This window comes from Schistocerca serialis, chromosome 3, assembly GCF_023864345.2.
Source record: "Schistocerca serialis cubense isolate TAMUIC-IGC-003099 chromosome 3, iqSchSeri2.2, whole genome shotgun sequence".
Taxonomy (NCBI): domain Eukaryota; kingdom Metazoa; phylum Arthropoda; class Insecta; order Orthoptera; family Acrididae; genus Schistocerca; species Schistocerca serialis.
In genome coordinates this window covers 57,247,419-57,260,930 of record NC_064640.1, presented here as the reverse complement: position 1 = coordinate 57,260,930, position 13,512 = coordinate 57,247,419, and the positions used below count along the sequence as shown (strand labels likewise).

Below are 13,512 nucleotides of genomic sequence, written 5' to 3'. Positions count from 1 at the left end.
AATACAAATGCGGCGTAAGGTTCGAAGTTCGAGCGCTAGCGCAACACACAGGTTAATTTGCGAAGTTTCATAATAGTGCACTCTTCACCATAAGGTGAAAAATTCATTCTATATAACTAATTCCTCGTTTATGTTTTGTGTGCTACATCCTGCTCATCTGGGGCGAGATATGAACCATTCCTTTGTTTTATTTATTTATTTGTTTTAAAGCGCGCACGAACATCGGATTTGACAAGCTACGTGGTGTATTGGCTGCACTGTCAAGAACGTGTACCAATAGCGTTTGTGCACATTTGTATATTCCACGCTGTCTGTGATGCATGGTGTTTGAGTGTAGAAGTGTGAGTGTGACGTGAAGTATCCGGTATTTTGGTGTCTGGATTACTACAACAATGGGTGCACAAAGAAATTTGACAATGGCTTTCTATTTATTTCTGCTGGCCCTTCTTGGGTGTGGTTCCTGTCTGAAGAAATCAGATTGCGAAGGTATATTTTTTAAAAATCTTTCGTTTTTATATTTTTGCAGAAAAATACCATTTTATTCACGGGCAACTCGTGTATTTGTTGCAATTAAATCTAGAAGTAAATTACTGCGAACTTTGCTTTGTTTTATTAGTAACTTTAATTTCTAGTAAATATTAAAATACGTATATGATGGGGACGAAGTTTACACTTTGTTTATATAGATACAATCGAGCATTATCGCCGTATTTGGTTGATTTGGTGTTTAGAGAGAAGGAAATTATTATATCTTCAGAGGAATTGTAAAACTGCTTGATAGACCGCCCCGCTCATATTTCATAACCACAAATGTGATAGCTAATTCCAGTTACGTGTCCCCCGTATTCATAGTTACATTACTATGTGTTCGTTACATTTACGGTAATTTGCCCTAATTCTGAGCATAGTTTACTCTTTTTTTGTAATACGTCTGTAGAATAACCATGGATATATTTGAGATCATGAATTTAACTTTTTCTGCCCGGCAAATAGCATCATTATTGTAATTAGGCCTACTGAATACGTTGCATACTTGATGTTTAGAAGTTAATATTACAGGGCAGAAATCAAAACTAGTCTAAAAGCCAATAAATATTGCAAAATTGGACTTGTAGTTCATGTTACACAAAAAATTACTACATTACATGTTATTTATAGTGACATGGTCAATTCCTGTTGAATACTCGGTACATACAGTCCATCTTTATGGAGGACAGAAATGTATTTCAAAGAAAGAAATTAGTTAAACTGGTTTTCCAGTTGCAGATGTTCGTGTATTTGTAAGAAAGTATTGTCAATTTTTAAGAGAAAATACATTGGCTTTGCTGCTGCTCTTGCACAGTGGCGTTTTCTATTGGAGTCATTTTTATGTGCTAATACTGTATAGAGTAAAAATTTCATAAAGTTAGAGTGCATATCTATCCCCATCTTAATGGTTGCATTATATTACACTTGTATTTCCAGACTGATGTGACAGTCACATTCTTGGGTAACAACATACCATTTTCCATCTAGGCATGCAAACTCAATACTCTTCATTGTTTCGTATGGGGATGTTTAAAATCCCCAGATATCCCATTCTCCACTTTCGTGATTAGTTGACGGCACTGCAGCTGCATGTAGTGAGATTTGAGACTTCAGTGATAGGGTGGGCAGCAGAGTGCGTTAAAGTTATGTTTTGCTGCCTGCTCCCCCAAAACACACACACACACACACACACACACACACACACACAATATCTTGGGTGTGGTGGTAGACTGATCTGTAGTGCTGCCCAAGGTCTGGTTAGGTTAGAAGGTGGTAAGTCGGCGGTGAGTCGGTGATGCCAACAAATGTGAGAGTAGAAAATCTGGTAGTGAAGACTCATGTTCATGTCAGTGTCATATTGAAAAATGCAGGGGAATTCAGTACATAATTTCTATCCATTTTTCAATATGGCAAGGACTTAAACATAAGTCTTTGCTACTGGTCGGTTTGTTACCACAACCACACTTTCTGCTTTCACACTTGTTAGCTTCACCAACTCGCAACAAACTTATCACCTTCCAACCTAACCTAGACCTCGGACTGCACTACAGATAAGTCTGTCGCCACACCCAATATTTCAGTGGGGGTCTAATCTATAACTTTAACCATATTTTTTTATTAATGTGAAAAATGTCAAGTTTCTCCATGGTTTGGAATCTGTGTTAAACTGTATATCACTCCATAACTGGCTGGGTCAGTCAATTTGAAGGCTGGAACACGAGGACATCTACTGCCAATAGGACCATACCTAGTAAAGCACTGCAGTGTCCAAAGCGACACTATCTGAGAAAGCATTGGACCATTATTTGTTTTGTAGGTAAGTAATAAATATGAACCAGTTGCAGAAAGATAATATTGGAAAATATACTAGGACTCTTATCATTAGCACTATGATGTGTTTCTTGTGTAATATCCGCTCTGTGTCCATTGTGAAAAGGGGTGAACGGGACAAATTTTGCACTTTAAACTTAAATATTTTCAAACCGTTATAATTAATATATTGGTCTTTCTTTCAGACAATAGTTATTGAGCTGTAGTAATAAACTTTTTAGCCTTTATAAAATTTTGCTATGAGTGGAAAATTAAAACATACGTTGGTGTACTTCACTCCATCTGGGAGAGAATGTGATTGATTATCTGTTGTCATAATCGTGGATTGTTTGACTCTAGGATGACTTCAATTGCTCTGAAACTTTATCAATAAGTGAAAGATAAATGTAGCATAACAATTAAAATTTAATTCTAATTCAAGAGCAACATACAAAGAAAGTTGGAGGACAAAAAGCTGTGATCACAAATTTGTTTTGTTACGTTCCGAAGAAACACACAAAGAATTCTGCTCACTGTACATTGAACTCTGATGTGTCAACTTCGAAAGAAAAATCCCCTCCCTTCCAACTATTGGGTTTGGCAAATTTTTTATAGCATTTGAAACCTAGATTCTATCTGTCATCAATTACAGGCTACACAAAAGGACATTTCTACAGATGACTATAATGTCTAGCTGTCCTTGTAATTTCAAAAGAATTTTCACTACATAGTGTTTCACTATTTCCTTGGAGCTGTACTGAAGAGTCATAACTTCTTCTGTCAAGGAGTACCTTTTCTGTATATTAAAGATCCATAGCTGTAAGTGGAAATTAACAAGGAAGTCCCATCAGTAGAGCATGTTCTTCTGTAGCACTAATCATTGGGTGACTACCTTGTATTTTACCGTGAGTATTGTGAATGCTGTTTATCGGGGTTCCTGTGGGGAATTTTACACGTTAATGCCTATTTTTCCATTTCAAATTTCTGTTAGAGACCGTTCTAAATCATCCAAGCTGTATTTCTTCAATTCACCTAATTTACATTCGTACACACACAGAAGAACTGCTTGAGACAGTCATCTTCACCCCGATTCCTCCAAGAATTTGCAAAGTTTTATTTGTGTGTCTGAAAATAAGTGAGTATAATAGATAAACTTTTGCTATTCATCTAGCTGTTGTTGTTCTGTAGGGTCAGTGGACAATATAAAGATCCGGCCTCATGAGTTGGTTTATGTCAGTCACACGAATAAATTTTTAAACAGAATTCAGACTTTCTAAAAACGATTCATATTCAGATAGAAATTTACAAAAGTAAATATAACAACTAAAATAAAATAATTTTCGTTGCCAATATGTAGTTACTTAACATAAAATGTTTTTGAACTTTTTCAGTCAACTTAACCCCATTGGTCAACTTCACACCATTTGACGATACCACCACCTCTCCATCTCCCTGGCTCTGGCCGCCTCCCCTCCCACCTTCTCCATGATTTCCTCACTTCTATGACAACTAGCTAACATGGTACTTTCTTCCACAGTGTGTGTGACAGTAATGGAAAAATTTAGCGGTCAGCTAAGCGATGATGTAAGATCTAAGCCAACATTGATTGAAGACGAATTTAGGAAATTCTGCAAAGCTACGAAAGGAAAAGAGAACAGATTTGTAAGTATCTTTACAGCTGTAGTGACCAATCCTTAATAAAGTAGTCACAGAGTAAAGATGATCTGGTCATCCAGAATAATTGTTTATTCCACAGTCAGTCTCAAATGAACATTATAATAGGGAATGTTATATTTATTGTAGTTTCGCCTATGCTATATCTGTAAACTCTTGAGTGGCTGTATGTTGTTCATGTGTAAATGTCTGTCTGGGAATTATCAAATTTATGTTGAATACATTGATATCTGGTAGCCCTTTGCATTCATAGTTGTAACACTACTTTTATATACAAATTTCATAATGGGCTGGAAGTTAGAGAAAGATCAATAATGTTTGTTCTAAAATAATTTTTTTTTCACTTTTTCGTAGTGTCCTAAATAGGTTGTCAGTTAAGTAGCTGCATTCTTTGCATTCCAAAGACAAACATTCTGTAGTAGCTGTGAATATGGAACTCACTTAGAAGAAACTGTTGATTAAGTTCATTATGAGTCTTAATTGTTTGGATAGTTCTGGTGTTGTCACAGAATGTTGGGTATTGGTGAATGACTGTACAAAAAGTACATCAGATTGGTTTCTGATATCTCAAAATTAGTAGGACGTGTGACTTCTTACATTATTTCCATCCCCAAATTTACCACTAATTCTCTAACAGGGCAATTCTTGTTACAGGACTTCTATGTAATCTGTCCTCTAGATTTCAGGGAAAAAAAATCTTATATTTCCTTGTCAAATTCTTGTGTGGCTATTAAAATGTGTAAGTGGTCCTCTGCGGAACAGCTTTTCTAGTTAGGCCTATGCAAACTGTAGCACTATCTTGCATTGGCACTGAATAATTTTAAGTATGATTTAGAATATGAAGTGGCAAGGCTTTGTTATAGTGAAATTTGTGGTCACTCTATCAAGAATCAAACAATGACACATTCTATTGTTGAATAACTTAAATTGACATTGTGTCTTAGATAGTTGCATACTGTGGTGGGTCTCAAAATTGTAATGTTTTCCTGGACAGAAATGACCATGCTGCAGTAGGATGTGTCCAACAGTGAACGTGTATCCTAGTTAATACTGTATTCTGACTTGGGACATGAATTTGAGCTGTGCCTTCAACAGGTAATGGTGTAGCATTTTATTAGGCACAGAAGAAACTATGGGGTTTTGGAAAGAGGACAGTGTTTTGATGAATTTAAGCATGTTGTTATGCTTTTAATAGTAAGAGGTGTAGCACTGACATACTAGTGGATCACACTCATATTGAACCTGGGGGTCCGGGCATTTTGGCTGGCTTATCGTGAGTCAGTACATAATCAGGATTAATAGTATTTGCACAAGTAATGTGAAAGCATTGACAGTATGATGCATTTTCCTTAGTCACCACTGTATTTGTTTAATGAACACCTCACGTGTTTCCAGTAACGGCCAAGTGCAATAGTATCATGCTTATGTAGTAGGTCTGGTTCAGAATTATGACCTGGAACTCTGTTTTGGTCGTTTTGGGAGGTCTTAATATGTTGGAAATGTTTTCAATGAGACTTCATAATCTAGGCAGTGTCATAAAGCTCATCATCATAAAATCTAAATTTATTACTTACTGAAGTAAGTACTCTTACTGACAGTACTATACAAGGGACACAGTGCAGAAATGGAAATATGTAAAACTGGCAAACATTCTTTTCATATTACTTTAGGTTGTTGTGGTGGTAAACTAGGAAAAAGAGACCCACTTGGTTTTCAGGATCACAAAGGTGAAAACTGGGATGGTTCCTTAATCGAGGCCACAGCTGACCACCTTAAAGCATATTACGTATGTTGTGTGTTACATTTTAGCCCATTCATTGGCATTGTATTATCTTGACAAATGCTAGATCATTGTAAGATTTTTCCTTGCATGAATAAATAAATAAACCAAGAAATGACAGAAGACTACATAGGTATAAAAAGTGTAAATATTGACTACACATCTTTATCTTAAATAAAGTGAAGCTTTGGCACCAAAGGCATGCGGGTTATCATGTAACTGGAGAATTCCTCCCCCCCCCCCCCCGCCCCCCACTCTGTTACCCACTCCCCTCCACTGAAGAAACAGGAACTTACTTGGTGGTGAATGATATATTAGCACTGTGTACTTTAGTCAGCAAATATCATGTTGGTTCCACATGCGCAGTATGATCAGCAGGAAATATACAATATTTGTCACAGTTCAGTGAAACAAATTTCCTCCAGTTGAGTCATAGGTTATTGCCATTTCAGTACAGTCAGTTTTCCAGTATGTGTTCAATGTATAAAATATTCTTCCAGGAATTTATTAAAGGCAGGCCATAAAACTAGTGAAGGTGCAAGTGAGTTCATGATGTCTTTATGCAACAGGTCAGTAAGTTGCATCATATTGGTGACTTCTCTTGACATTGTATAATACAAAGTAAAGCTAACTGTAGAGATTCCCAGTTTCATGTATAATGATATCATCTGCATTGTTCAGAAGAAATTAAGTGTTCACTTTGTGTACATAAAATAAGAATATTTACTAAAACCTGGGGTAGCTTCTTTCTTAACATTACCTGTGAACTTCAGTGAGATGTATACGTTAATAACATTGAATGCTGTTTTAATAAAGAAAAACCTGTATCCTGATCCCATTCAGCTTTGCTGAAAGTTATACAGACCTGCTCCAAAAAATTTACTCTGTATGTTTTTGATATACAGATCAGAGAGTATGCAGATAATAATATAATTCATCCACTAGACATCTGTAAATCCTATATCACTGTCATGCAGTGGACTACAGCATTGGTTTGTCATTTGAATGAGTGGCAGATAGTGGTCTGTGTGCTTATTTCTTGGTGGAATGTGAGTGTGAGAACTGGCCCCATGGCTTTCCCCATGCCTTAGCAACAGATAAGAGGTTGTGCCCAGTGTTGATATCACATCTGAGCCAGCACGGGATGCCTTCTCTGTTGGGGCCAGAGGCCATTTTTCCTACCATGTCCATACGTGCTTAAAGAGTGTGTATGTTGATCATTGGGAGCTCCATCATCAGCCAGATACTGGAACTTCTCGATAAAAGAAAAGACACGTTGGGATAAAAGGCCAGTGTAAACTTCCTATGTTGGAGAGCTCTTGTTGGATATGTGAAGGCAGCTCTGCAGGAGCTATTGAACAAAATGAGTGCAACCAATTGCAAATCGTAGTCCATGTCAGCATGGATTATGTTTTTCATCCATGTTCTGAGGAGATACTGGTTCCTTTAGATGGTTGCTGATTTGGTAGAGAGAGCATGTGGGGTGGAAGGACGTGCCACTATCTGCTGCATCACACCCAAAATCATTTAAGGTTGTCTAATTTCAGAGTTGAGCAGATGGCCTAAACCATATCCTTAAATGATTTAGCAACAATCTCGGATGTGATTCCTTGGCTTTCACTATAAAGTAAACTAGGTCACAAGATCAAGAATGCACATTCTTAAACAGTACGTTCAAATATTCCCCATAGCTTGTCAGTTTCGATGTTTGTATGCACACCCAAAAAAGAAAAAGAAGAAGAAAAGACTCATGCAATTAAAATGTTTCAAATTGATTTAAGATAAACTACAACAGGAAGGGAAAAGCTGTTTCACATATCTGTGTAAAATATCAGGAGGCATGACATCTGATGCAGCTCACAAATGTGGTAAAACTCCCAATTAAAAGTTCCCTACAATAACTCCAAGAATCTTGGCGAACTGCACATCAAATAATAGTTTGGCGAAGGAAAACATTAAATTAACATCTCATTACCTATGTAACAGATTTCTGTTCCCATATGTCAAACAAAAGAGGCAAGGACAACAATTTTTCTAATTTGAAGAGTCTCTTGAGTTCTTGGAAAACTGTTCCCAAGGTGCTAACATCAGAGGTGTTAATACAAGTGCATAAACTTAAATGTTAAAAGGGTGACAATCATATTTGACTCTGGAGATGAAGATGTGAAGCACGAATTGATAAAATTCAGAAGCATTGTGTAGTACCCCCTTGCCAGTTGTTCCCAGCCTTTCTGTTACTATTCCCCCTAAGTGAAATTAGACATTACGTAGTAACCCCCGCCCCCATTTTTTTTTTTTTTTTACACTCCCACCATCATCATCATTAGTGCCTAACTAAACTTTAGAATGAAGAAGAATTTTATAGAACAATTTTATTTTTAAATGATAAAAGGTAAGTAATATTTAGTTTTTGTAACTGTTTTATCAAACCTCAAACTAATGAATCAAATAGACAATTGGTGCTGCTTAATTCAAACAACAGTTTTTTTTTATGGAATGATAAAGCACATCACAAAGCATCATGAGTGTTACCTACACCATTAAATACTGAGCAAGGTTTTGATGGGTGGAAAATATCTACTATGGCTTACTAGCTGTGTTAGACGTTGCTACAGAAGCAAAGAGCATCTCATCACAGAGTTAAGCAAAGTAAAAGCTTTGTTTACAAAGAAAAGCTGAGTGAAGCCTCAAAGTGCTAAAGGAAAGCAACACAAGACTTGTTCAATGAATGCAAAAGTAGATTTATGCCAGTCTCTCTCAACCATAATCCTAAGAAGTTTTGGTCTTATGTATACTCAGTCAGCAGATTGAAATCATCTTGTCAATTGCTCTGTGACCATATTGGTACCAAAACAGGTTACAGAAAGGACAGGACAAAATAATGAAATTAGACATCTGAAACTCTTTTACTACAGAAAATGTAACACAGTTCATCCTTCGTCATCACGCAAACGCCAAAATGACATGTATTACGATAAGTGATTATGGGACAGAAAATCAATTAAAACTGCTCAACATTAGAAAGTCATATAGACATGATGAGATTCTGCCAGAGATTTGAGAGATATTACATGAAAGAAATTGTTCCCATTCCAGCTGTGTTTTCTTGTAAGCCACTGAAGCATTAAGGGTACCAAGTGATTGGAAAATAGAAATACTGATAATGACAAAGGGCTTTAATACATATACTGTAAAGTAGTTATCAAAACACAGACATCTTTCAAGAGGTTTGCAGGATGCTCTGAGATTAACACCAGACATAATTTTTATAACACACATCTGTTCTCTGAAAATACTATTCATGTAACTTGAATTTCCTCAGAAAATGATTGTTTAACTTGTTAGTGAATGCGAATATTGAGAATAAACTAGTTCCTTCACTTTTAAATCATCTATAGCAGTAATCATATGTGCTGCAAACATAGCTGAACTGGGGCAGTTCATTAGTTCTGTGCCCTGTGTTTACCAATTGAGGTTGTGATCTATCTATAGTCCCAAAAACGTAGCACTTTATACTTCCTGTGTATTCTGAAAAACTTTTAGTTATAGTGTGTGGAGTTTTGTGAGAAATACTAAAGTGTATGCGCTGAGTCGTGGCACAACTGAATGATGAAGTGCATGTGCCAAGTAACAAAAAGAAGCAGCTTTGAACATAAGCTTTTTGTTTCAAAGATGTCCTACAGACAGCATATCGTTAGTGTGGCATATTTCTTTCACAGCTGTGATTTCTACGCAATATGTTAGGTAGTTCAAACATTATTTGCTATCTGCATTTGTGCAGAATACTTTCGCACAGCAAGTACTGTATTTACTATATACTTTAGGTGAATGTTATGACTTGAAAATTCTCAAAACAAATATTAATGCTGTCTGTGCAGTGCACATTGACCTCAGAAGAATCAAGATATGATAGAGTGCTGCCTGTATAAACCTGAGCAAAAGGCAAGTCAAAATACAATCTGTTTCGGCTCAGAATACTTTGCTTGCTGCTTCATGCTGACCTTGTGTTCACAGAATCATTTCAGTGTTTGTAGCTTCACACATACGTGATCTGTTTGTCAGATTGTAACTATTCGCATTTAATATTTTTTGTTAACTTCCTGTCTACATACCTTCCTAACCTGTTTTTAATTGTGCTTTTAACATTACTGTAACTTTCATAGAAAAACCTCCTTGGTCCAAGGAATTAATTTTTTTTGTTAGAAATAGCAAATTTCCATTAATATAGGTTTGAGTTTCTTTGTACTAAGTTAACAAGCGATTGCTAATTCGGTACATTCAAATTTGTACTTCAGTATTACACAAATAATACCAAACAGTGAAAACTCCGGGTTGTAATACGAACAATATTAGGGAAAGGATAGATTGCTGCCGACTTTAAAGATAGCTCATTGTGTTGCAGACAGGCACAATGTAAAGACTATTAAATGTTATAGCTTTCAGCCAAAGCCTTATTCAGCAAATTGCGCCCCCCCCCCCCCCCCCCCCCCCCACACACACACACACACAGATATAGTCACACAAGGAAGCACAACTTGTGCACACATGACCGATAACACCAGCAGCTGATATCGGTAAGTAGCAATCTGTCCTTTTCTTTATATATCTCCAGAATGTGGAAAGAGACTTGAATTTAAGGTTATAGATTGCAAAAAGGGACTGTAAAGTATTCAAAAAATGTACAGGAAGAAATATTACCACATATATAATACTTCAAGCATTGAAAATTTTGTGCGGAATTGGCTCCTCTATGTACACAACATCATGTTGATGTAATAGTGTTTGCTGAATCATGTGGTGTCCTAAGATATTTTGACAGCAGTGTTTACTGTTTTATATCTGTGTCATCTAATTGATAAATAATTTTCCTTCCTAAGACTTTCCTTAATTTCAGAACAGCAGATTATTGTTTGTTTCTTTTTTGTGTGTATGTCTGTGTGGGGGTGGGGGGGGGGGTGCAGAAGAGGCAGAGGCAGCTGGGACAAACAGATAGTTATCTAAAAAAAATCAATAATTTCACATTTCAGAAACTAACAGATATGCAAATTGCTTGTGTTGAATGTTTGAAATAAACATAATTTACATTCCACAACAGTTTATAAGTATTTTCTTATATTTTCAGTGTTACTATTTGGGTGGTCTCGAGGAGTCTGCGACTGGAATACTGGGAGAAATGTCCAAGCCAGTGTCATGGTCAATGCCAGCTGAAAAAGTGTGTGAAAAATTGAAGAAAAAAGATTCACAGATTTGCGATTTACGCTATGGTAGGCAGCTTTTTTACATTTTGCATTAAATAGCACAATTCTCTAAAATAACCAACCAATGTACCTTTGAAAGAATTCCTAGTACTTTCAGGTATTTTCCCCAGTGATCCATGTGTCCATCTGTGATAATAGACTTAGTCTCTCCTAATAAGTTGTAAGCAATAAGTCATGTTGTATCTGTCATAAAATGTTTATTTTATCAGAACAATATCTGATGCTCTTTTTGTGTTGCTGTACTTGTAAATCATACCAGGGCAAATCACTTAACTGCAGCCTTCTACCTTTACGTTGATAGCCTATACCTACTACTGCTGCAGTGTGCTCTGGATAAGGTCTATAATATCCCGTCAGATGTCTTTTATTTACATTTACATTCATACTCCGCAAACCAGCATATGGTGTGTGGTGGAGGGTACCTTGTATCACTACTAGTCATTTCCTTTCCTGTTCCACTCACAAATGGAACAAGGAAAAAACGACTGTTTATATACCTTCCTACAGGCCATAATTTCTTTTATCTTCAAGGTTCTTATGCAAAAAGCACATTGGTGGTTGTAGAATCATTCTGCATCAACTTCAAATGCCAGTTCTCTAAATTTTCTCAATTCTTTTCTCAAAAAGAATATCACTTTCCCTCCAGGGATTCCCGTTTTAGTTAACCATGTATCTCTAATATTTATGTGTATATCGAACCTACAGGTAACTAATCTAGCAGCCCGTCTCTGAATTACATTGCTGTATTCCTTTAATCCAACCTTTTGGGGATCCCAAACACTTGAACAGTACTCAAGAGCGGATCGCACTAGTGTTCTATATGTGGTCTCCTTTACAGATGAACTACATTTTCCTAAAATTCTCCCAACTAACTGAAGTCAGCCATTCGCCTTCTCTTTGACAGAACTTTTATAATTGCCAGGTCTACACTATAAACTTATGTGAAAGTACCCCAGTGCATCAGCTTACAAAGTCTTTGATGTCTTTTATGAAAATTTTTGACAGAATTGTTCCCCAGACCCTGACCACACTGCAGTCACAAACCTGACAGCTCTTTGCATGCCCATGGCCACTCATTGGGATTTCAAAAAGAAAATCTATAGCATCATTAATTATTTTAAAGTTAGTGTGCCAGTCGCACTAATGGCTCAGTTCAGACAAGGAAATGAACTTAAAATGAACATAACTTGGCCTTACTAACAGCCCAGATGACTCAATTTAGAGCTACACAAAATGAAGAATGGGATATTTGAATTACACTGTCAATAAAAATAAACAATAAAAATGGACTATAGAGCTAATGTTGGTAACTTCTGGGTCATTTGCTATGTTCAGTGGCACATCACCAAATGTCTATGCCACCCTAGTTTGAGGACAACCCATAGAAAACTCACATCAGCATAAACTTTAACTGTTGACACACTTTAATATCTTAACAGCCCAAGATTACAAGCACTTTTACCTCCATAATAATGACCCAGTGTCATAATACAAACTTCCTCCCAGTTCTTCCTCCTGCATGAGGTAGCCACACACTCTTTCTGTTCTGTACCACTGATATAACCAGTATCCTATCACCTTCACGTATTGTGTCAGAATCACTAAAAATACTCTATTTTGACCTACCTTCCCATCTTGTCAGTCAGTGGGAATCTTTCCACCATCTGCTTCAATAGCACCCTGACAAACTGGCAGACAATGGGCAGATCATCTGCAATGCTGAAAGGATAGATGGTTTTTTCACCAGGTGAAGTGAAAGCTTTTAGAACCTCATCTGCAATTGTTCACCTCAACTTCGCTTGGCTGCTAGTGCAGGTGGTGGTCTGCAGAAATGGGGCATTTTTACCGTGCTAATCCCCATTGTCACAAGAACATACTTCTTATTGATACTATGACTGTCTTGGAGTCATTACTTTTTATTTTTCTCCTAAATGCTTGTGTTTCGAGCATTCAGTGTGAAATATTGATATGCAACCCTAATGAGATATTCCACATTCTCTAACCCTTTGACAGTAACTAGGAGAGTGAAAGATGTGTAATCCATTCTCGAGCTACAAGTACATGGTGATTCTAATTAAAGTTCATTTCAAAATGCTATAAAAAATAAAAGAAATGCTGATCGGAATGATGTTAAATTTAAATGGAATATTATCAAAGAAGGGGAAACATCATTGGGGGGGGGGGGGGGGGGAACGGATGGAAAATTTTGCCACTAGTTGGCATTGTAAGCGTCATAACATAAATGAGTTCAGCTACAAATAACACATGAATTGCAATATGATACTCATGGTGCGAGTTGCACATTTAACCAACTGTACTGTGTAATGTGCAAGACTGCACAAGGCTGGCATTCAACAATTGAAGACTTGTAATAAAAAAAGGCTGTAAGTGCCAAAATAAGATATTTTGAAGTTTAGTGTGAAATGGAATCTGTATGTCAAACCCAATAATGTATAAAAGGAT

At 36.7% G+C, this 13,512-nt stretch overlaps 1 protein-coding gene across 1 annotated transcript in view; it reads left to right on the top strand.

Annotated features, from left to right (window-relative positions):
• Positions 1–275: 275 nt before the first annotated feature.
• LOC126469707 (mesencephalic astrocyte-derived neurotrophic factor homolog) overlaps positions 276–13,512 on the top strand; it is a 35,483-nt gene continuing 22,246 nt past the window's right edge. The window contains exons 1-3 of the mRNA XM_050096889.1: positions 276–486; positions 3,875–3,999; positions 10,914–11,055. Of these exons, the coding sequence (XP_049952846.1) occupies positions 393–486; positions 3,875–3,999; positions 10,914–11,055 (361 nt within the window). The 5' untranslated portion in view covers positions 276–392. The remainder of the gene's footprint in view (positions 487–3,874; positions 4,000–10,913; positions 11,056–13,512) is intronic.